Source organism: Oncorhynchus kisutch, linkage group LG17 (assembly GCF_002021735.2).
Source record: "Oncorhynchus kisutch isolate 150728-3 linkage group LG17, Okis_V2, whole genome shotgun sequence".
Classification (NCBI taxonomy): domain Eukaryota; kingdom Metazoa; phylum Chordata; class Actinopteri; order Salmoniformes; family Salmonidae; genus Oncorhynchus; species Oncorhynchus kisutch.
This window is the reverse complement of record NC_034190.2, coordinates 61,370,021-61,394,055: the sequence shown is the minus strand read 5'-3', so window position 1 is coordinate 61,394,055 and position 24,035 is coordinate 61,370,021. Positions and strand designations below refer to the sequence as shown.

The window sequence follows — 24,035 nt, the reverse complement described above, 5'->3', positions numbered from 1 at the left end:
CCTGATGTTTTTCCTGGAGAAAAGTGGCTTCTTGCTGCCCTTCTTGACACCAGGCCATCCTCCAAAAATCTTTGCTTCACTGTGCGTGCAGATGCACTCACACCTGCCTGCTGCCATTCCTGAGCAAGCTCTGTACTGGTGGTGCCCCGATCCCGCAGCTGAATCAACTTTAGGATGCGGTCCTGGCGCTTGCTGGACTTTCTTGTGCGCCCTGAAGCCTTCTTCACAACAATTGAACCGCTCTCCTTGACGTTTTTGATGATCCAATAAATGGTTGATTTAGGTGCAATCTTACTGGCAGCAATATCCTTGCCTGTGAAGCTCTTTTTGTGCAAAGCAATGATGACGGCACGTGTTTCCTTGCAGGTAACCATGTTTGACAGAGGAAGAACAATGATTCCAAGCAACACCTCCTTTTGAAGCTTCCAGTCTGTTATTCAAACTCAATCAGCATGACAGAGTGATCTCCATCCTTGTCCTTGTCAACTCTCACACCTGTTTTAATGAGAGAATCACTGACATGATGTCAGCTGGTCCTTTTGTGGGCTGAAATGCAGTGGAATTTTTTTTGAGATTCAGTTCATTTGCATGGCAAAGAGGGACTTGGTGATTAATTGCAATTCATCTGATCACTCTGGAGTATATGCAAATTACCATCATACAAACTGAGGCAGCAGACATTGTGAAAATTAATATTTGTGTCATTCTCAAAACTTTTTGCCACGACTGTACTATCCCAAAACTTTATCAATATTCCATCCTCCTTGTCTCTCGGTGCAGAACGAGGCTCTGAACAAGATGAAGGCTCTGAATGACTTTGTGAAGTCGGGCTGGCAGAAAACATCGCGCCAGCAGATGACAGACGACATGAAGCTGTGTATCAAACAGGAGGCCTACAAGGATGCCCTCTCATATCTGCTGTCCCCGCTCAATCCCAGCATCAAGCTCTCAGAGATTTGGTGGGTACCTGACACACACTAATGCAGGCACTCACTCACAGATGCACACAAAGTTGCAGACAGACAGACACCCAGGAATGCACACACACACGGAAGCATCATGCACGTCCATGTTTTAAGGGCACTGATAGCCACATTCAGCATCTTTTAATTAATGATGTGTTCAATTTTTTTTGTTTTTCCCTACAAATGGGTAAAATTATATTATATAATGAAAAGTCTTCTCCCAGTGTGAACAAATTTGCTTGATGTTGCAGTGCGGACAGATGCAAGTTCATGGACTCCAAGATGAAGCCCCTGTGGCTCATGTACAAGAACAAATGGGTGCAGGGGGACGCTGTGGGCATAATCTTCAAGAACGGAGATGGTGAGAAATCCAAATAACACAGGGGATTCCACATGATACATCATTTTTTTTAGGTTATATTTTGTATTTTCATTTTTGGGGGGACACTGTAATGGTGACCGGTGGTGTTGGTTCTGTATGTCGCCTTAACTATTGTTATATTATATATACTGTATGACTGTATGTGTATGACTGTCCTCTTCGTGGGAGTGTGTTAGTCAACCGATTATTGGAGGACCAAAAAAGCCGATAACGATTAATCGGCCGATTTAAAAAATATATATATTTGTAATAATGACAATTACAACAATACTGAATTAACAATTATTTTAACTTAATGTAATACATCAATAAAATCAATTTAGCCTCAAGTAAATAATGAAACATGTTCAATTTGGTTTAAATAATGCAAAAACAAAGTGTTGGAGAAGAAAGTAAAAGTGCAATATGTGCTATGTAAGAAAGCTAACGTTTCAGTTCCTTACTCAGAACATGAGAATATATGAAAGCTGGTGGTTCCTTTTAAATATGAGTCTTCAATATTCCCAGGTAAGAAGTTTTAGGTTGTAGTTATTATAGGAGTATTTCCCTCTATACCATTTGTATTTCATTATTAGATGTTCTTATAGGCACATTAGTATTGCCAGTGTAACAGTATAGCTTCCGTCCCTCTCCTCGCTCCTCCCTGGGCTCGAACCAGCATCACAACGACAACAGCCACCCTCGAAGCAGCGTTACCCATGCAGATCAAGGGGAACAACTACTAGAAGGCTCAGAGCGAGTGACGTTTGAAACGCTATTAGCGCGCGCTAACTAGCTAGCCATTTCACTTCGGTTACACCAGCCTCATCTCGGGAGTTGATAGGCTTGAAGTCATAAACAGCGCAATGCTTGACGCACAACGAAGAGCTGCTGGCAAAACTGTTTGAATTAATGTTTACGCGCCTGCTTCTGCCTACCACCGGTTAACCCACCGTTCCTAGGCTGTCATTGAAAATAAGAATGTGTTCTTAACTGACTTACCTAGTTAAATAAAGGTATAAAATAAATAAAATAAAATAAAAAAATTGTCAAATCGGAGCCCAAAAATACTGACTTCTGATTATTATGAAAACATGAAATTGGCCCTAATTCATCGGCCATTCCGATTAATCGGTCGACCTCTAATCTGAAGTGCATCCTTGGTGGTATCCATGGAGATGCAGGATGCAAGCAGTATCCAGATTGAGAGAACCAGGTGCATCGGGACTAATGTCGAGGCTGGAGAAGAACCACTACTAGCTTCATGGGCAATAACATTGAACTGGAGAGCTAAAGAGACTCACCCTGGACCCTCCAGATTATCTCAAAGTTCCGTCAATGTAGTTAGCTTTGTTAATTAGCTGCCTACCTGCTAGCCAATGTCTGTAGCCTAGGCTACGCACAGCCCGCTGCTCCATAAAGTATATCAGATATCTTCCTCAGCTAAGTTCAGAGACACCAGTCAGCCAACACCATGGAGAGTAGCACAATTTTTTAAGTTTGCTTTTTTATGTTGTGCTATCGTCGTCCAGTCAGCCTAGTAGCTAGGTCTACTGTGTGTATCCCCAAGCTACTATGTTAATTTCTTTATTTTCTGAACCACTCAAAAAAGAAGATGCCTTCAAGAAATTTAAGTTATTCTGTTCTTACAACGGTTAGAAAATATACCCTTTTTCTACTGTATTTACCTAATCTATGGCCATGCAGTTATTTGAAAAGATTTTCATAGATTAATCATTTGCTGTGTTATCCCCCACTCCATGGCCCATCGATTTGTGTGTATTGAGTTATGTCCCATTTATATTGGTCCAATGCGGGAATATTAGATACTGTCACTTGTAAATTAAAGTTATGAACTATTTCTCTTCAGACCGACCTTTAATCATGCTCATTTTGCGCGAATGCCATGGGGAGCATACTGGCCTAAATTGTAAGTCTGGCCACCATGAGAAAATTCAATGGAGTCTGCATCTGGGATATTCATCCCATTTCTGGTTGGATATACATGTACCTTTAGCCTGACATAACTTCTATACTTTCAGATCTCCGACAAGACATGTTGACCCTCCAAATGATCCAGCTGATGGAAATCCTTTGGAAGAAAGAGGGACTAGATCTAAGGTATATGTTCGCAGCAGGGGTTGGAACCAAAATTATTTTCCAATCGTTTCGTTCTGAACAAAACCATTATTTGTTTTGTTCCATTTCACTGTTCCGACCTGCAAAATAAAGTTCTAAACTGGTTCGAACCAAAAAACTGTTCTTTATCGTTCCTTTCTGTTCCTTTTTAAACCTCTAAAATCCTTTTTTATATATACACTGCTCAAAAAAATAAAGGGAACACTAAAATAACACATCCTAGATCTGAATCAATTAAATATTCTTATTAAATACTTTTTTCTTTACATAGTTGAATGTGCTGACAACAAAATCACACAAAAGTTATCAATGGAAATCAAATTTATCAACCCATGGAGGTCTGGATTTGGAGTCAAAACACTCAAAATTAAAGTGGAAAACCACACTACAGGCTGATCCAACAAGTCAAAATGAGGCTCAGTAGTGTGTGTGGCCTCCACGTGCCTGTATGACCCCCCTACAACGCCTGGGCATGCTCCTGATGAGGTGGCGGATGGTCTCCTGAGGGATCTCCTCCCAGACCTGGACTAAAGCATCCACCAACTCCTGGACAGTCTGTGGTGCAATGTGGCGTTGGTGGATGGAGCGAGACATGATGTCCCAGATGTGCTCAATTGGATTCAGGTCTGGGGAACGGGCGGGCCAGTCCATAGCATCAATGCCTTCCTCTTGCAGGAACTGCTGACACACTCTAGCCACATGAGGTCTAGCATTGTGTTGCATTAGGAGGAACCCAGGGCCAACCGCACCAGCATATGGTCTCACAAGGGGTCTGAGGATCTCATCTCGGTACCTAATGGCAGTCAGGCTACCTCTGGCGAGCACATGGAGGGCTGTGTGGCCCCCCAAAGAAATGCCACCCCACACCGTGACTGACCCACCGCCAAACCGGTCATGCTGGAGGATGTTGCAGGCAGCAGAACGTTCTCCACGGCATCTCCAGACTCTGTCACGTCTGCCACGTGCTCAGTGTGAACCTGCTTTCATCTGTGAAGAGCACAGGGCACCAGTGGTGAATTTGCCAATCTTGGTGTTCTCTGGCAAATGCCAAACAACCTGCACGCTGTTGGGCTGTAAGCACAACCCCCACCTGTGGACGTCGGGCCCTCATACCACCCTCATGGAGTCTGTTTCTGACCGTTTGAGCAGACACGTGCACATTTGTGGCCTGCTGGAGGTCATTTTGCAGGGCTCTGGCAGTGCTCCTCCTGCATCCTCCTTGCACAAAGGCGGAGGTAGCGGTCCTGCTGCTGTGTTGTTGCCCTCCTACGGCCTCCTCAACGTCTCCTGATGTACTGGCCTGTCTCCTGGTAGCACCTCCATGCTCTGGACACTACGCTGACAGACACAGCAAACCTTCTTGCCACAGCTCGCATTGATGTGCCATCCTGGATGAGCTGCACTACCTGAGCCACTTGTGTGGGTTGTAGACTCCGTCTCATGCTACCACTAGAGTGAAAGCACCGCCAGCATTCAAAAGTGACCAAAACATCAGCCAGGAAGCATAGGAACTGAGAAGTGGTCTGTGGTCCCCACCTGCAGAACCACTCCTTTATTGGGGGTGTCTCGCTAATTGCCAATAATTTCCACCTGTTGTCTATTCCATTTGCACAACAGCATGTGAAATTTATTGTCAATCAGTGTTGCTTCTGTAACAGTATAACTTTAGACCGTCCCCTCGCCCATACCCGGGCGCGAACCAGGGACCCTCTGCACACATCAACAACAGTCACCCACGAAGCATCGTTACCCATCACTCCACAAAAGCCGAGCAAGGGGAACCATTACTTCAAGGTCTCAGAGCAAGTGACGCAGAGCAAGGGGAACCACTACTTCAAGGTCTCAGAGCAAGTGACGTCACCGATTGAAACGCTATTTAGCGCGCACCACCGCTAACTAGCTAGCTTTTTCACATCCGTTACACTCACCCCCCTTTTGACCTCCTCCTTTTCCGCAGCAACCAGTGATCCGGGTCAACAGCATCAATGTAACAGTAAAACTTTGGACCGTCCCCTCGCCCATACCCGGGTGCGAACCAGGGACCCTCTGCAGGGACCCTCCGATTGAAACACTATTTAGCGCGCACCACCGCTAACTAAGCTAGCCGTTTCACATCCGTTACACTTCCTAAGTGGACAGTTAGATTTCACAGAAGTGTGATTGACTTGGAGTTACATTGTGTTGTTTAAGTGTTCCCTTTATTTTTTTGAGCAGTGTATTATTATTATTATTATTTTAACATTTAGCTCAACATTAAATTACTTTGTGGATAGAAAAGCTTGCTATGGAGAGGGAAAGCTATAGCTCAGTGAATTATTTACCTTTGTGATGGAAAGACAAGTGAGAGTGAGTGGAGGAGGCGGCTTGGCTTGAAGCACTGGGCATCTTGTGATAACATGCATTATCTAAATTAGGCCCACAGAATTATACCTACAGAGGAGTGGCTTTTATGCAGGAACTTTTAATGACTTCATGGTTTATCGTTGGAGCTAGCTAGCTTGTGTGTGCAGAGCGGCACCAGAATTAAAAACACATCTTACCTTTTTGTAGTTAATAAAGCCAATGTGAAATGTGATAATTATAGTATCCCAAACTAGCATTGAAAAAGTTAATCCATTCTTCTCTAATAAAAAATCTCTCCCTATTTTCTGAATCATGCTTGTAATGTAAGTAGACTACAGCTTTGCTTCGGAAGGTGACGGGCAGGTAGCCTACACACATTCACTGGCAAAGATTTTCAGCTGGCAGACAGACACTGGAAAAAGTTTCTGATTGACAGAGGAGAGGGCTTTGCATTGGTGCTTTATTGCGTTTGTTGTGGGACTGGAAAAAAATCCTGTAATGTAAAATAACGTTATTAACCGGTTCCCATGCTTTTAAAATAACGGTTCTGTTCCAGAACAGTATAGATCACTTTCGTTCATGGTTCTGATTCTGTTCCTTGAAAAACTGGATTATTTTTCTGTTTTTGGTTCTTTCATGAACTGGTATCAACCCCTGCTTAGCAGTGGACCTAGTTGTGGGTTCAGAGGTGGGTTCAGTGAACCACACTTACAGGATGAGTAACCTTGCTTGAGACCCATTGAATACCTGCATTAGCCCCGTAAGCTAATACCTAGGGTTTTGCTTGTGGCGCGCAGGAATCCTGGATTTGAATTCAGTAGGTGACATTGCAGTCAAACGGTCCTACAGACATACTGGGAACAGGTTCGGGGAAAATTGATATGATGGTTTTGTAACAATGTACTTAGGGCATACAGTTATACGTTATTAATTGGTATGAGCATATAATAGGCCTTATAATGTTTTATGAATTAACTTTTTCTACTGTCTCTGTAAGGATGATCCCCTACGGCTGCCTCTCCACCGGGAACAAGACAGGACTCATTGAGGTGGTGAAAAACTCAGACACCATCGCCAACATCCAGCGCAACAACAGCAACAGTGCCGCAACTGCTGCCTTCAACAAAGACGCCCTGCTCAACTGGCTTAAATCCAAGAACCCAGAGTAAGTGTGACAGAGACACACTTGGGGGTGGTCTAGCAGTCATGTCTACGGTGACGGCATGGGTTTGTATGGAGCCTACTGCCCTTTGACACAACCTCTCTCTATCTTTTCCCACTGTCATCCACTGTCTCTATCTGTTCAATATACACTGAGTATACAAAACATTAAGAACACCTGCTCTCTCATTACAGACTGACCAGGTGAATCCAGGTGAAAGCTATGATCCCTTATTGATGTCACTTGTTACATCCACTTTAATCAGTGTAAATTAAGGGTAGGAGACAGGTTAAAGAAGGATTTTTAAGCCTTACTACAATTGAGACATGAATTGTGTACCATTCAGAGGGTGAATGGGCAAGACAAAAGATTTAAGTGCCTTTGAACGGGGTATGGTAGTAGGTGCCAGGCGCACCGGTTTGTGTCAAGAACTGCAAAGCTGCTGGGTTTTTCACACTCAACAGTTTCCCGTGTGTATCAAGAATTTGCCACCACCAAAAAGGGTATACAGCCAACTTGACACAACTGTGGGAAGCTTGGAGGCAACATGGGCCAGCATCCCTGTAGAACGCTTTTAACACCTTTTAGTATCCATGCCCCGATGAATTGAGGCTGTTCTGAGGACAAAATATATACACTGAGTATACAAAACATTTGGAACACCTGCTATTTCCATTATATAGACTGACCAGGTGAAAGTGAAGCTTTTAGCATTTAGGGGGGGGCTTATTAGGAAGGTCTTCCTAATGTTTGGTATACTTAGTGTAATCTGAAAATATCTTCAACTACACTACCGGTCAAAAGTTTTAGAACAGCTACTTATTCAAGGGTTTTTCTTTATTTTTAATATTTTCTACATTGTAGAATAATCAAAACTTGATGTAGACATCAAAACTATGAAATAACACATATGGAATCATGTACTAACCAAAAAAGTGTTAATCTATTTTATATTTGAAATTATTCAAATAGCCACCCTTTGCCTTGATGACAGCTTTGCACACTCTTGGCATTATCTCAACCAGCTTCATGAGGCAGTCACCTGGAATGCATTTCAAATAACAGGTGTGCCTTCGTAAAAGTTCATTTGTGGAATGTCTTTCCTTCTTAATATGTTTGAGCCAATCAGTTGTGTTGTGACAAGGTAGGGGTGGTATACAGAAGTAGCCCTATTTGGTAAAAGACCAAGTCCATATTATGGCAAGAACAGCTCAAATAAGCAAAGAGAAACGACAGTCCATCATTTTTTAAGACATGAAGGTCAGTCAATATGGAACATTTCAAGAACTTTGAAAGTTTCTTCATGTGCAGTTGCAAAAACTGTGATGAAACTGGCTCTCATGAGGACCGCCACAGGAATGGAAGACCCAGAGTTACCTATGTTGCAGAGGATAAGTTCATTAGACTTAACAGCCTCAGAAATTGCATCCCAAATAAATGCTTCACAGAATTCAAGTAACATAGTCTATCGGTAAATAGCCCACCCATTTTTACCTACCTCATCCCCATACTGTTTTTATTTATTTACTTTTCTGCTCTTTTGCACACCAATATCTCTACCTGTACATGACCATCTGATCATTTATCACTCCAGTGTTAATCTGCAAAATTGTAATTATTCTCCTACCTCCTCATGCCTTTTGCACACAATGTATATAAACCCCCCTTTTTTTCTACTGTGTTATTGACTTGTTAATTGTTTACTCCATGTGTAACTCTGTGTTGTCTGTTCACACTGCTATGCTTTATCTTGGCCATGTCGCAGTTGCAAATGAGAACTTGTTCTCAACTAGCCTACCTGGTTAAATAAAGGTGAAATAAAAAAATAAAAAAAATCAGACACATAACAACATCAACTGTTCAGAGGAGACTGTGTGAATCAGGCCTTCATGGTCCAATTGCTGCAAAGAAACCACTACTGAAGGACACCAATAAGAAGAATAGACTTGCTTGGACCAAGAAACACGAGCAGCGGAAATTTTTCCTTTGGTCTGGAGTCCAAATTGGAGATTTTTTGTTCCAACCGCCGTGTCTTTGTGAGACGCGGTGTGGGTGAACGGATGATCTCCGCATGTGTATTTCCCACCGTAAAGCATGGAGGAGGTGTTATGGTGTGGGGGTGCTTTGCTGGTGACACTGTCTGTGATTTATTTACAACTCAAGGCACACTTAACAAGCATGGCTACCACAGCATTCTGCAAGATACGCCATCCAATCTGGTTTGGGTTTAGTGGGACTATCATTGACCCAACACACCTCCAGGCTGTGTAAGGGCTATTTAAACAAGAATGACCGTGATGGAGTGCTGCATCAGATGACCTGGCCTCCACAAACCCCCTGACCTCAACCAAATTGAGATGGTTTGAGATGACTTGGACCGCAGAGTGAAGGAAAAGCAGCCAACAAGTGCTCAGCCTATGTGGGAATTCCTTCAAGACTGTTGGAAAAGCATTCCAGGTGAAGCTGGTTAAGAGAATGCCAAGAGTGTGCAAAGCTGTCAAGGCAATGGGTGGCTATTTGAAGAATCTCAAATATAAAATATATTTAGATTTGTTGAACACTTTTTTGGTTCCATATGTGTTATTTCATAGTTTCATTATTCTACAATGTAGAAAATAGTAAAAAATTAAGAAAAACCCTTGAATGAATAGGTGTTCTAAAACGTTTGACCGGTAGTGTATATCTTCGAAGAAATGAATTACAGATAGGGTAGCTCTCAAACATGCTAAACTGAACCTATGATTTGACCTTAGAGGTGAATTGCACCAGCTCTGAGCTTATTAACTGTTTAAACCTCTAAATCCAAGACAATCATACTGGCTAGTTGTGACAGCGTTTTTGCAGTTGCCTTTGATGCTGACTGGCGGGACCTCAATCCTAATCTCTCATAGACAGGCGCACGTAACATAGGATGGTATCGTAGCGTCTGTCAACAGGCTGTGGGAGGCGACGACTAACAAGGAACTTTTTTCCCAGTGCGCAGATGTTTGTCACTTATCATTTAGACCAATCACGATTTCGCAGGTGAATTCAGGTGTATTCATCTTTTGAATTTCGGAAGGCAAGGGGACATTTGGCCAATTCTTTGGCTCACAGTTTCCATTTAGTGGGGTGGAGTCTCATTAGTGTCTTTTCTCATACATTTCCCTCAAGAAGCTAATCGACCATCTGATGCAATTACGCAAAAAATTACATTTCTGGCTTTGCAAGATTAATCTGGAGGCAAAAGAAACGCACACCTGTTTAGGCGAGGTGCTGGCTAGCGGAGTAGAACACTTGGAAAAGAAAAGGAGAGACGCACACTCTAGGAGCTCAGATGCAATAATTGAATAACCTAATAACCAATGTTTCGACAGACAAGCTAAACCTTTAAATAATGTATAAACTATTGGCGTTATATAAGTAATGTTGGGTGGGTGCGGTACAAGGGCTGTCAAAACAGCTCCACATCATACAGAAGCTGCAAAGTGTTAAAGCCTCTTGGTTAGAATGGAATGGGGAATAGCTGTAATAGTTTAACATAGTGAACCCAATAGATGTCTAGACAGGACCGTGTAACATGGCTGTCAATCATCTGTCACCCTCCGAATCTTCTCTGCAAATATTTAATAGAGCTGTGACAAAAACCTGCCTCATGCCTCAACTATATTGAGAGAGAGAGGGTCAAGTGTGTGCGTGCGTACCCCACTGTTTCCACTTGACTTGGGAATGTGAGAGAAAGGTAAAGAGATATAACATTCAATGGAGGAAGGGATAAAAGAAAGTGCGGAGAAAGCAAACTGATCCCATGTGGTCTCTCCTCTCTCTCATCTATTTTGTCAGCAGGGATAAACTTGACCAGGCCATTGAGGAGTTCACACTATCATGTGCTGGTTACTGTGTAGCCACTTACGTGTTGGGTATCGGAGATCGCCACAACGACAATATCATGATCAAGGAGACTGGGCAGGTGAGATGCACAGGATTTCCTTTTTTTTATGTGTAGAAACTTGATAATTTGTATAAGTCTGATTAGAGTGGGTATTCCTGGTAGGAATAGAACTCATTGTTTATACCTAAGAAACAAAAATGTTTAGCTTTTTTATCTTACACAATTAATCATTCATAAAGTAAACTGATGAACACTTATTCTTAGACAGACAATGGAAATGCCAGTAAGTCAAAATAATCACACTTGACCTCTCAAAAACTATGATACTGACTCTACTACATGTGATTGGTGGATGGATCGATAGATGACAAAAGTATGTGGACACGTGCTCGTCAAACATCTCATTCCAATATCATGGGCATTAATATGGAGTTGATCCGCCCTTTGCTGCTATAACAGCCTCTACCTCTTCTTGAAAGGCTTTCCACTACATATTGGAACATTGCTGCAAGGACTTGCTTCCATTCAGCCACGAGCATTAGTGAGGTTGGGCACTAATGTTGGCCGATTAGGCCTGGCTCGCAGTCGGACTTCCAATTCGTCCCAAAGGTGTTCGATGGGGTTGAGGTCCGTGGCTCTGTGCAGGCCAGTCAAGTTGTTAAACACTGATCTCGAAAAAACATTTCTGTATGGACCTCGCTTTGTGTACAGGGGCATTGTCATGCTGAAACATGAAAGGCCCATCCCCAAACTGTTGCCACAAATTTGGAAGCACAGAGTTGTCTATAAAATGCTGTAGCATTAAGATTTCCCTTCACATGAACTAAGGGGCCTAGCTCGAACCATGAAAAATAACCCCAGACCATTATTCCACCAAACTTTACAGTTGGCACTATGCATTGGGGCAGGGAGCCTTCTCCTGGCATCCTCTAAACCCAGATTAGTCCGTCGGACTGCCACATGGTGACGCGCGATTCATCACTCCAGAGAAACTGTTTCAACTGCTCCAAAGTCCAATGGCGGCGAGCTTTACACCACTCCAGCCGATGCTTGGCATTGCGGGTGGTGATCTTAGGGTTGTGTGCGGCTGCTTGGCCATGGAGACCCATTTCATGAAGCTCCCGACGAACAGTTATTGTGCTGACATTGCTTCCAGAGAAAGTTTGGAACTCTGTAGTGAGTGTTGCAAATGAAGACAGACGATTTTTACGTGCTAAGTGCTTCAGCACTCCGCGGTCCCTTTCTGTGAGCTTGTGTAGCCTACCACTTTGCGGCTGAGCCGTTGTTGTTCCTATATGTTTATACTTCACAATAACAGCATTTACAGTTGACCAGGGCAGCCCTAGCAGGGCAGACATTTGAAGAACAAACTCGTTGGAAAGGTGGCATCCTATGACGGTGCCACGTTGAAAGTCACTGAGCTCTTCAGTAAGGCCATTCTACTGACAATGTTTGTCTATGGAGATTGCGTGGCTGTGTGCTTGATTTTATACACCTGTCTGCAATGGGTATGGCTGAAATAGCCAGATCCACTCATTTGAAGGGGTGTCCACATACTTTTGGATGGATAGATACATATGTGTAGTAGTTAGTTCTACCACAAAGTGGCACGTCTTACTACACACAGCAATGCTAATTGTCTTGAAAACACAACCCTAGGCAACAGCAGTGACATTGGTCTGGGATCAATGACAGACTTTCTTAGTAACTTCAAAAAGGGAATCAATCACGAGGCAGACATGCCAGAATGTCGTCATTTAAAACCAGTGGTGGAAAAAGTACTAAAATGTCATACTTGAGTAAAAGTAAAGATACCTTAACAGAAAATGACTCAAGTGAAAGTTACCCAGTAAAATACTACTTGAGTAAAAGTCCCAAAGTATCTGGTTTTAAATGTACTCAAGTACAGTGGTAGAAAAGGTACTCAATTGTCGTACTTGCGTAAAGTACAAAGTAAAAGTAAATGCTATACATGAAATTCCTTATATTAAGCAAACCAGACGGCACAATTATCTTATTTTTTTAAATGGACAGACAGGCACACTCCAAAACAAAGTGTTATATTGATAGATGCCCTAATACTGTCCTGGTTGAGCATTATAAATGTAAAAAAGTACTTTTAGGTGTCAGGGAAAATGTATGGAGTAAAAGGTACATTATTCTCTTAAGGAATATAGTGGAGTAAAAGTAAAAGATGTCTAAAATATAAATAGTAAAGTACAGATACCCCCAAAAACGACTGAAGTAGTACTTTCAAGCATTTTTACTTACAGTTGAAGTCGGAAGTTTACATACACCTTAGCCAAATACATTTAAACTCAGTTTTTCACAATTTCTGACATTTAATCCTAGTAAAAATTCCCTGTTTTAGATCAGTTACGATCACCACTTTATTTTAAGAATGTGAAATGTCAAAATAATAGTAAAGAGAGTGATTTATTTCAGCTTTTATTTCTTTCATCACATTCCCAGTAGTCAGAAATGTAAATACACTCAATTTGTATTTGGTAGCATTGCCTTTAAATTGTTTAACTTGGGTCAGACGTTTCGCATAGCCTTCCACAACCTTCCCACAATAAGTTGGGTGAATTTTGGCCCATTCCTCCTGACAGCTGGTGTAACTGAGTCAGGTTTGTAGGCCTCCTTGCTCGCACACGCTTTTTCAGTTCTGGCCCACAAATGTTCTATAGGATTGAGGTCAGTGCTTTGTGTGATGGCCACTCCAATACCTTGACTTCGTTGTCCTTAAGCCATTTTGCCACAACTTTGGAAGTATGCTTGGGGTCATTGTCCATTTGGAAGACCCATTTGCGATCAAGCTTTAACTTCCTGACTGATGTCTTGAGATGTTGCTTCAATATATCCACATAATTTTCCTAGCTCATGACGCCATCTATTTTGTGAAGTGCACCAGTCCCTCCTGCAGCAAAGCACCCCACAACATGATGCTGCGACCTCCATGCTTGTGTTCTTCGGCTTACAAGCCTCCCCCTTTTTCCTCCAAACATAACGATGGTCATTATGGCCAAGCAGTTATATTTTTGTTTCATCAGACCAGAGGACATTTCTCCCAAAAAGTATGATCTTTGTCCCCATGTGCAGTTGCAAATCGTAGTCTGGCTTTTTTATGGCGGTTTTGGAGCAGTGACTTCTTCCTTGCTGAGCGGCCTTTCAGGTTATGTCGATATAGGACTTGTTTTACTGTGGATACTGTGTATTTTACTGTTTCCTCCAGCATCTTCACAAGGTCTTGGATTGATTTGCACTTTTTGCACCAAAGTATGTTCATCTGTAGGAGACAGAATGCATCTCCTTCCTGAGTGGTATGACGGCTGCGTGGGTCCATGGTATTTATACTTGCGTACTATTGTTTGTACAGATGAACGTGGTACCTTCAGGCATTTGGAAATTGCTCCCAAGGATGAACCAGACATGTGGAGGTCTACAATTTTTTAAATCTAAGGTCTTGACTGATTTCTTTTGATTTTCCCATGATGTCAAGCAAAGAGGCACTGAGTTTGAATGTAGGCCTTGAAATACATCCACAGGTACACCTCCAATTGACTCAAATTATGTCAATTAGCCTATCAGAAGCTTCTAAAGCCATGACATAATTTTCTGGAATTTTCCAAGTTGTTTAAAGGCACTGTCAACTTAGTGTATATAAACTTCTGACCCACTGGAATTGTGATGCAGTGAATTATAAATGAAATAATCTGTCTGTAAACAATTGTTGGAAAAATTACTTGTGTCATGCACAAAGTAGATATCCTAACCGACATGCCAAAACTATAGTTTGTTAAAAAGAAATTTGTGGAGTGGTTGGAAAAAAAAGTTAATGACTCCAACCTAAGTGTATGTAAACTTCCGACTTCAACTGTAAGTACTTCACACCACTGTTAAAAACAAAGTTTGAAAGCAAAACCTTTGCAGTGGTTTTAGTGAAGACAGATGATGCAAACTAGCCACTTTATAAGAATGTATATCATTCATAATAATCTGTAAAGCGTTTAAAAAATCTAATGAAATGTTATTTGTCACATGCACCAAAGACAACAGGTTTTTGTTAAATGCTTACTTACAAGCACTTAACCAACAACGCAGTTCAAGAAATAGAGTTAAGAAAATATTTACTAAAGAAGCTAAAGTAAAAAATTCAATAAAAAGTAGCACAATAAAATAATTATACAGAGGTTATATATATATACTGGTACCGAGTCAATGTGCAGGGGTACAGGTTAGTCGTGTTAATTTGTACATGTAGTTAGGGAAAGTGACAATGCATAGATAATAAACAGCAAGTAGCATCAGTGTAAAATCAAAGGGTGGTAGGGGGTGTCAATGTAAATAGTCCAGGTGGCCATTTTGTTAATTGTTAAGCAGCCTTATAGTTTGGGGGTAGAAGCTGTTAAGGAGCCTAGACTTGGCGCTGTGGTACCGCTTGCTGTGCGGTAACAGAGAGAACAGTCTATGACTTGGGTGACTGGAGTCTTTGACATTCCTCTGACACCGCCTAGTGTAGAGGTCCTGGATGGCAGGAAGCTTGGCCCCAGTGATGTACTGGACCGTACACACTACCCTCTGTAGCACCTTACGTTTGGATGCTGAGCAGTTGCCATACCAGGCGGTGATGCAAACGATCAGGATGCTCTCAATGGTGCAGCTGTAGACCTTTTTGAGGATCTGGAGACCTACGCCTAGGGCTGTTGCGGTGACCACATTACCGTCACACCAGCGGTCACGAGTCACGAAAGCAGTCAAATTCCACATGACCGTTTAGGTCACAGTAATTAGGCTTCTCCAAGCTCTGATGGTGCTGCTGGTCATTAGTAGTCTACCAAACTTGCTTAACTGCCTGTTACTCAGCACTCTATTGTCCCTCTAATCACTTTGACATCAATGCAAATGTATATGAAAATCTAATCAAACACGTCATGAGAGCCCATTGCGCAACATTTCTATAGGCAATGCAATTGCGGGAGAAAACAGAGTGATGGCCGCTAATAAAAAGACTTGAATCCCATCAGCTTTCTACAGGCTAGGCCTACTATATTTATTTCTCAACTTTCCTAATATTAAGCACATTGCTTATATTTACAACAGGAGTATAGCCTTCCTGGCTGGCATGAAAATAAACTACGGGGAAAATTGTCCTCCATTCGCTATTTAAGTGCATAGATGACAGATTTTTTTCCCACTGACCCTGTTTCGATACAGGTGCATGATAAGGGTCCATTCTAAATCAAAACAAATTTCACACATATATTATTTAGTATATGTAAAGACAAGATGAAATCAAGAATAGTCTGATGGGTGACAATATTAGCCTATCAATTGTGAATTATATATTATCACTTGTGAATGATGCCCAGCATAAGAAACTGTCTTTTTAAAAAACTTTTTGGAATCATTGTCGCACACCTCACGTGGCCTAGCCCATAGGCCAATGTGTTTTAATGAGATTTGTATCACAACTAAAGTGGCCAATACTTCTTAAAATTAAGCACATTAATTTGTTTTACAAGCCTAACTGGCATAGATAAGCAGCGCTGAGTTTCCAGTTTGGGGAAGATCAATTTCACCATAAAAATGCACCATTATAATATTAGCATTACATGAATAATTGCATTTGCAGTGACTTTTGATAATGGTGTTTTCCGCTAATGGAACATTTGCGCTTATAGCTGACTACCATGTGCGCATTGCTGCGCTTATAATTTGAAGAAATAGCCAAATAGTTTAAGTTCAACTTTCTGATCTGTTGCGTCATCCACATTGCATAAAAAACGTTTTTTTGATGCTAGTGGTTGTATTAATTTGGGCTCTATCGTATCCCACACCTGTCCCAGAATGTTTGGAATATTTATTTATTGCACAGAATAGAATAGTTTGACTTTTGTGCTAAGGGGATAGTAGATTGACATAGGCTAGTACTTTTGCTGTTCATTAGGCAGCCATCTTGTTGGCTGATGAAAAGTAAATGTGGACAGTTCTTCCAATATCTTCTCTATGCACCTCGGAATTGAATAAGCACGTGCGGAGTTGGGCAATGTGTCTCTTCACTTGTAGCCTATGAGAAAGATCTGATCACATGATGGAGTGCGCAGCCCTCAGGGAGAAGGGCACAACGGTCACTGGCCGCAAAAGGCATAGATTTTTTTAAAAGGTGCATTACGGCCACACAAAGGGGATGCTGCCGTGAAATTCTAGGCATTATCAAGTCCTGGTCAAATTGTGAATGATTGACTGATGTAGTGTCTACAGGCTGCACAAAAAACAGAGCAGAGTTCATGCCATTCAAGCGACTTTTTTCAATTCATCATTAGTCGCACCATGCAGCCATACAATGTATTAAAAATCAAAACATACACTACCAATCAAAAGTTTGGCCTACTCATTCCAGGGTTTTTCTTTATTTTTACTATTTTCTATGTTGTAGAATAATAGTGAAGGTGTCAAAACTATGAAATAACACATATGGAATCATGTAGTAACCAAAAAAGTGTTGAACAAATCTAAATATATTTTATACTCTTCAAAGTAGCCACCCTTTGCCTTGATGACAGCTTTGCACACTCTCAACCAGCTTTACCCTGAATGCCTTTTCAACAGTCTTGAAGGAGTTCCCACATATGCTGAGCACTTGTTGGCTGCTTTTCCTTCACTCTGCGGTCCAACTCATTCCAAACCATCTCACTGGTACTTTCTGCTTTAGTTTTTGCTTGTAAGCAGGAATCAGGATAGAATTGTGGTCAGATTTGCCAAATGGATGGCAAGTGAGAGCTTTGTATGCTTCTCTGTGTGTGGAGTAAAGGTGGTCTAGAGTTTTTTTCACTCTGGTTGCACATGCTGGTAGAAATGAGGTAAAACGGATTTAAGTTTAAAGTCCCCGACCACTAGGAGTGCCGCTTCTGGATGAGCATTTTCTTATTTTCTTATGGCCTTATACAGCTCGTTGATTGCGGTCTAGTGCCAGCATCCGTTTGTGGTGGTAAATAGACGTTTACGAAAAATATGGTAGATAGTGTGGTCTATAGTTTATCATGAGGTACTCTACCTCAGGCGAGCAATACCTCGAGACCTACTTAATATTAGAAATCGCGCACCAAATGTTATTGACAAATAGACACGTAGGTGTTCTGTCAATGCACAGACAACCCAGCCAACTGAATATTATCTGCGTCGTCGTTCAGCCACGACTCGGTGAAACAAGATATTACATGTTTTAATGTCCCGTTGGTAGGATAGTCTCAAGTGGAGATCATCCAGTTTATTTTCCATTTAATGGCTTGTTCATGAGTTATTCAATACTTGTGTTACCAACATATTTAATCTGATCCATTTTTAAGACCTCACTTGCCTGCAGCTACAATGGAAATCTCGAATAATGATGTTTCATAATAATGTTTGGATGGTGTGGAAAACGTCTGTTAATCTCCTGCTTGTCTTCCCTCTTTTTTTCTCTTTTAGCTGTTCCACATTGACTTTGGGCACTTTCTGGGAAACTTCAAGAGCAAATTTGGGATCAACAGGGAACGTGTGCCTTTTATTCTGACGTACGACTTTGTCCACGTCATCCAACAAGGGAGGACCAACAACAGTGAGAAGTTTGAAAGGTAAAACATGAAATCTATCAATCCCTTATCATGTGTTCAATTCCCACTGGGACCAACCATACGAAAAATGTATGCACGCATGACAGTAAGGCTCTTTGGATAAAACCGTGTGCTAAATGGCATATTTTGTGTTATATAGTATTATATAGTATTTATATTGTATTATATATTGTTCATATCCAACACTGTATTGTCTCTGTTAATATAGAGTTGTACCAAGATAAAAAATAAAACAGAAAGATACATAATGATGTTTTACGAATCTGTCACCGTATTCATATAATTCTATTTGTTGTTTTGACTCCAAATCAGAGACTATAGGGGGCACATCCGATCATCTTAATGTATTTGTCAATCTCATATTATTGGTGATTTGTTAGCACCCAACTGTGAATAATTTTACTTATACCTGTACGTACTTATATAACCATGCATACTTATTTTACGGTGATCCTGAAGCTCCATTATAATGGTGTGGTACATCTCGTATTGTGCCACCAACAGGTTCAGAGAGTGCTGTGAGCAGGCCTATAAGATCTTGTGTCGCAATGGGACTCTGTTTGTTAACCTGTTTGCCATGATGAAAGCAGCCGGACTGCCTGAGCTGAGCTCCTTCAAGGACATCCAGTACCTAAAGGTGAGAGGGGCGCCTCCTTTTATTGCCGTATATGTTGAACGGAGCATTATGTATACTGTAGTACATCACTCCTACACACACAATGATTTATGCTATTTTACACTTGTTAGTTCCTCTAGTTTTAGCCACAGTAGTCAGATAACGTCTATGCAAGGTCCTACACCTGAGATCAGTGTCCTTTTCAAAATATGGCTATGATTTGGTGATGGTTACAAGGATACGTCTGCAGCTACTAATGATGGTGATGATGTTGATGACTAGTGCGATTAATGATAATGGTGATGATGATGTTGGTTGCAAGGACCTCAATGATGGTGATTATGATCATGTTGATGGTAGTGGTGGCAGGGACCTTGCTAACAATGATGATGATAATCTAATGATCATGATATTAATATTGATGATGATTACCAATATAGTAATGTGAGTTGTTTTAAATGGTAAAGGCACATCCGTCATCCTTCTGATATTTTTGTTCTTGTCTCACCCTTTTCTAAGGACTCATTGGCTTTGGGGAAATCGGAGGAAGAAGCGCTGAAGAATTTCAAAGTCAAGTTTAACGAAGCTCTGAGAGAGAGCTGGAAGACCAAGGTGAACTGGATGATGCACTCTCTTGCCAAAGATAGCAGACTTTGAATAAAAGCCACTGCCCGGAGAAGCGTTCTGAACCTTAATACCCCTGATTTGTTGATCTGATCAGGGTTTTCAGCTTATGGAGCCAAAAGGAATGAAAATGCACTGAAGTCTTTGTCGTAAAATAAGAGCATTTGGCAATGTTTTACAGATGTTTACACCTGACTGGCAGTCATGGTTATGGTTTATGAACTGATGCAAAACTGCAAGTACTTGTTGACAGTCACATTTCATTGGGAGTAATTGCCATTGTTACTATATCATACAGACAGTACAGGGTTGAAAATCATTTGCAGGTGGGCACGCCCCGTGTCAACCAGACCTATCACCACATGAATAGCGCCCTGAAAGTGACAATCTCAAACCAAATTGGGAGCAAACATAATGATGCCTAATGAAACAATGTATGAACATTTTGTCAGGAGAGTAGTAAGAGAGAGGAGTTAAATTATATGTGAAATACTGTAATAGAAGATTGATTCAATGACTTGATAAGTTGTTTGCATTGATTATAGTTAAATGACCAGGCCAGAGAGAGGTACGTAGGACCTCAAGTGTTTCATGCGGTTTACATTCATTCTATGAATTTTTTTTTTTTTTACTTTTGAATTTTATTATTTTCATTGAAATATACTGTATCCTCTGTTGTACAGTGAGCTCCAAAAGTATTGATATGTTGTTTTGCTGTTTTGGCTCTGTACTCCAGCACTTTGGATTTGAAATTACACAATGACTATGAGGTTAAAGCACATACTGTCAGCTTTAATTTGAGGGTATCTTCATCCATATCGGGTGAACCATTTAGAAATTACAGCACTTTTGTAAATAGTCCCCCCATTTTAGGGGACCCAAAAGTATTGGAACAAATTAACTTATGTGTATTTAAGTAATAAAAAGTGAAGTAGTCGGTCCCATATTCGTAGCGCGCTGTGACTACAAATTGGTTGGATGCATTTGCTGTTTGTTTTTGTTGTGTTTCAGATTATTTTGTGGCCCTATTAGAAATAAATGGGGAATAATGTATTTGGGGGGATGATACTTGTGCATCTGTACATTTCTCACTCATCATTATTCATGATTCATTCAGAATTATCCGTAATCATGGTAGCATGGTCCACATTAATGTAGAAGTGTTTAGAAACATATTATATTCTTATTTACAATAAAAGTGAGTCCAAAATTACTCTACATTATTTACCATCAATTTCTATTGGGCACAAAATAATCTGAAACACAACCAAAACAAACAGCAAGGGCCTCCAACAAATGTGCAGAGTCACAAGCTTGATGTTGTCATTGTATGCTATGAATATGGGACCAAATACCTAACTTTTTACTACTTAAATACACAAGTGAATTTGTACCAATACTTTTTGTCCCTTACAATTGGGGGACTATGTACAGAAAGTACTGTAATTTCTAAACAGTTAACCCAATATGGATGAAAATACCCTCAAATTAAAGCTGACAGTCTGCACTTTAACCGTATAGTCATTGTATAATTTCAAATCCAAAGTGCTGGAGTACAGAGACAAAAACGAAACAATTTGTCACTGTCCCAATACTTTGGGTGCTCACTGTATTTAAAACCTTGAATGTGTGTTAAAGGTTTTTGTACAAAGAATCAAGCTTTCTTTGTAAAGGTACTTTTTAGGTTTTGCCATGATAATGTCATGTAATACGGTCTTATTTGTCTATTGTGTATGTATGAGATTTTGCCATCTGGGATGTTTTATACCTTGTGGAATGAGATACCCCAGTCTGTTGTTTGTAACAGAGATGGAGTCAAGAGTATATTTCCTTCAACAACATTGCATTCCAGCCCTGCTCCTACATAAGTAAAGCAAGACGTTTTGCCAGCCAGGATTTTGAGTCACTGCTACTTGGCCATTTAACTCAGGAGTTGATATTCATACGGTCTTGTCAGAGACTATTACACGAGACCCAGACCCATACACTGGTGCCAGGACTCAAGCCCAAAACTTGGACAGTGATCCCCAGACCAAGTGATCTTGTGCGGTTCTTCAGACCAAGACCACAAGTTTGAGTCTATAATAAATTTGTAATAAGCCATAGCTCTTTATCTCAAGTGTCGCTCTTCAATGTCTCTATGTGGTGTCATTATACATAAGCTACCTGCTACATGCTGTGAAATGATGTAGGGTCGATTCTCATGATAGGTCAGTTGAATTGATCTACAATACCTTGAAGAAAATGCAGGGACAGTTCTGTATGTTTTAGCTTTCAGATATGCACTGTATGTTGTCCCGAGTGGCAGTCCTGACCTATGTGCCTATCTATGCCTTTTACTTTTATGCTTGAGAAAATTATTCTAGAAAATAATACTGTACATACCTATCGGGCTTTATCTCTCTCATCTCAAAATGCTGTGTCAATGCTGTGTAGAGTGACTGATGTTCTGTGAAAACAAACCATGATATTACTGTATTAATGTACATTTGTTGTTGAATTATGCATTCTGTATCTATTCTCTCCTGATCAGAGTATACTGTGGACAGAATCCACTAATGATTGTTTTAACCATAGGATGTGTGTGTGTGGGGAGGAAGCGTTGCTATTGAACACTGGTGCCTATTTAATTGATTTATCTTGTATGTCCATTATTTTCTGTTGTTGCAGATTGCAAACAAGGGTCAATTGTAAAACATAGGGCATTGCTGTGTGGAACACTGAAAAGCATGAATTGAAGAAGAGCTTTTATATGCATTCCATTGCTTAACCTGCTCAGTAATATCTGCACTGAATGTTAATATAGCCAGGTAAATGGATATTTTAATAAATTACTATGTTTTAGTATTTTGTTCATTAGTCCACAATCCCATCTCTTGTATTTGCATGTCAGCAGTCAACTTTTCAAGATGGAGCACTTTCAGTACAGAGTAAAAACTGTGATTATGCGTTTATCTTGAAAACAAGGTAATAAAAAACAAGATTTTAAATATATTTTCACACTGAGGTTGGAATAATACTGGGAAAATTATGAAAATGCCCTTCTAGTTTGAAAAGACCACCTGAAATGTCAGCCTGTTATGGTGGGATGGCGTTTTGGCCTGCCTGGTGACATCACCAGGTTAATTAGTCCAAATTTCTCTGCCAATAACATCTAGTTTTCTGTTTTTACCGCCCCATTCCCAGACAAGAACAAAATTCTTGCTTGAGAAATTGCACTTTGCTAAGAAGCAATTTTTGTTTATTTTTTACTACTTTAATTGAAAACAATCACAGTAAGGTATTTAATTGTTACCCAGAAAGGATTTGATATTGAGATAAAAACATCTGCATTGGACCTTTAACAGTGGAATAAGGAATAAATTACCAATAGTTTTTGAGTAAGGTGATCATTTAAGTCAGGGCTCTCCAGCCCTGTGCCTGGAGAGCTACCGTCCTGTAGTTTTTTTCTCCAACCCTAATCTACCGCAACGGGTTGGATTGAATACCTACAGGAGTGTTGCTCTCCAGGAACAGGGTTGGAGAGAACTGCTTTAAGGGTGTTCCAGAATACCAATATTTCCAGAATAGCCATATATTTTTAAAGGCCAGTGTGGAGCAAGATGTCTTTGTTAGGCATATGTGCCTTTTTGGTTTTCGCTATTGATAATCTTTATGTGCTGTGAAATACATGACCGTGTCTTTATTATTATTACGGCCATCATTATCATCAATATTATTGTCATCATTATCATTTCAAGCTTTATAAATTGATGGTGGACAGCCTCTGTGCTTTTCATTGCAGCATCTTTTTATGATCAAATATATTTGTATTTATGACCAGGGCTCTGAACATGTGCATAGACTTATTCTGAAAAAAAAATAGGAATTTGAGAACCATAGTTAATTTCCCATGAACCTTGTGCTCGCAAGTATACTGGATTGGCTGGAAATGTATCCCTGCTTTTGAACTACCTGAATCAATTATCTGAATGAGTAATACTATTAATCAATGTTTTACCATCATGAAGTTCAAGTGATAGACTCAAACATACTGTGTTATACCTATTCAAGTTAATGCGCTTTATGGCTCTTTCAACTCAACATAAATACACTGTAGACTTGAAGGAGGGAGGGCCTTTGTTTTTAATTTGGCATTTGCTAATTTGTTTAAACCGTGTGGAATCAAGTTTGTGAAATAAAAAGGGGACACTATACCCTGTGTAGGCCAATTACTACTAATGACCTCTATAATAATCCTCATCCGTTCTTTAGAAATAAGCAGTCCTTAAAAATATCCACATCGCTATAGACGGGTTGGTTGTTTAACAAACAAAACCGTTGCGTGTACAACCATTG

The 24,035-nt window shown here is 40.6% G+C and overlaps 1 protein-coding gene across 9 annotated transcripts in view; it reads left to right on the top strand.

Annotated features, from left to right (window-relative positions):
* pik3cd (phosphatidylinositol-4,5-bisphosphate 3-kinase, catalytic subunit delta) overlaps nucleotides 1–22,556 on the top strand; it is a 56,136-nt gene extending 33,580 nt beyond the window's left edge. For 5 of the 9 annotated variants that reach the window (XM_020506427.2, XM_020506425.2, XM_020506429.2 and 2 more), the window contains 8 exons: nucleotides 781–959; nucleotides 1,217–1,326; nucleotides 3,369–3,447; nucleotides 6,806–6,973; nucleotides 10,793–10,919; nucleotides 18,312–18,457; nucleotides 18,962–19,094; nucleotides 19,593–22,549. In XM_020506427.2, coding sequence (XP_020362016.1) covers nucleotides 781–959; nucleotides 1,217–1,326; nucleotides 3,369–3,447; nucleotides 6,806–6,973; nucleotides 10,793–10,919; nucleotides 18,312–18,457; nucleotides 18,962–19,094; nucleotides 19,593–19,730 — 1,080 coding nt within the window. In that variant the 3' untranslated portion in view covers nucleotides 19,731–22,549. Of the gene's footprint in view, nucleotides 1–780; nucleotides 960–1,216; nucleotides 1,327–3,368; nucleotides 3,448–6,805; nucleotides 6,974–10,792; nucleotides 10,920–18,311; nucleotides 18,458–18,961; nucleotides 19,095–19,592 lie in introns of all 9 variants that reach the window. The other 4 variants (XM_031794241.1, XM_020506428.2, XM_031794242.1 and 1 more) reach the window with 4 other exon arrangements.
* The last annotated feature ends 1,479 nt before the right edge of the window (nucleotides 22,557–24,035 follow it).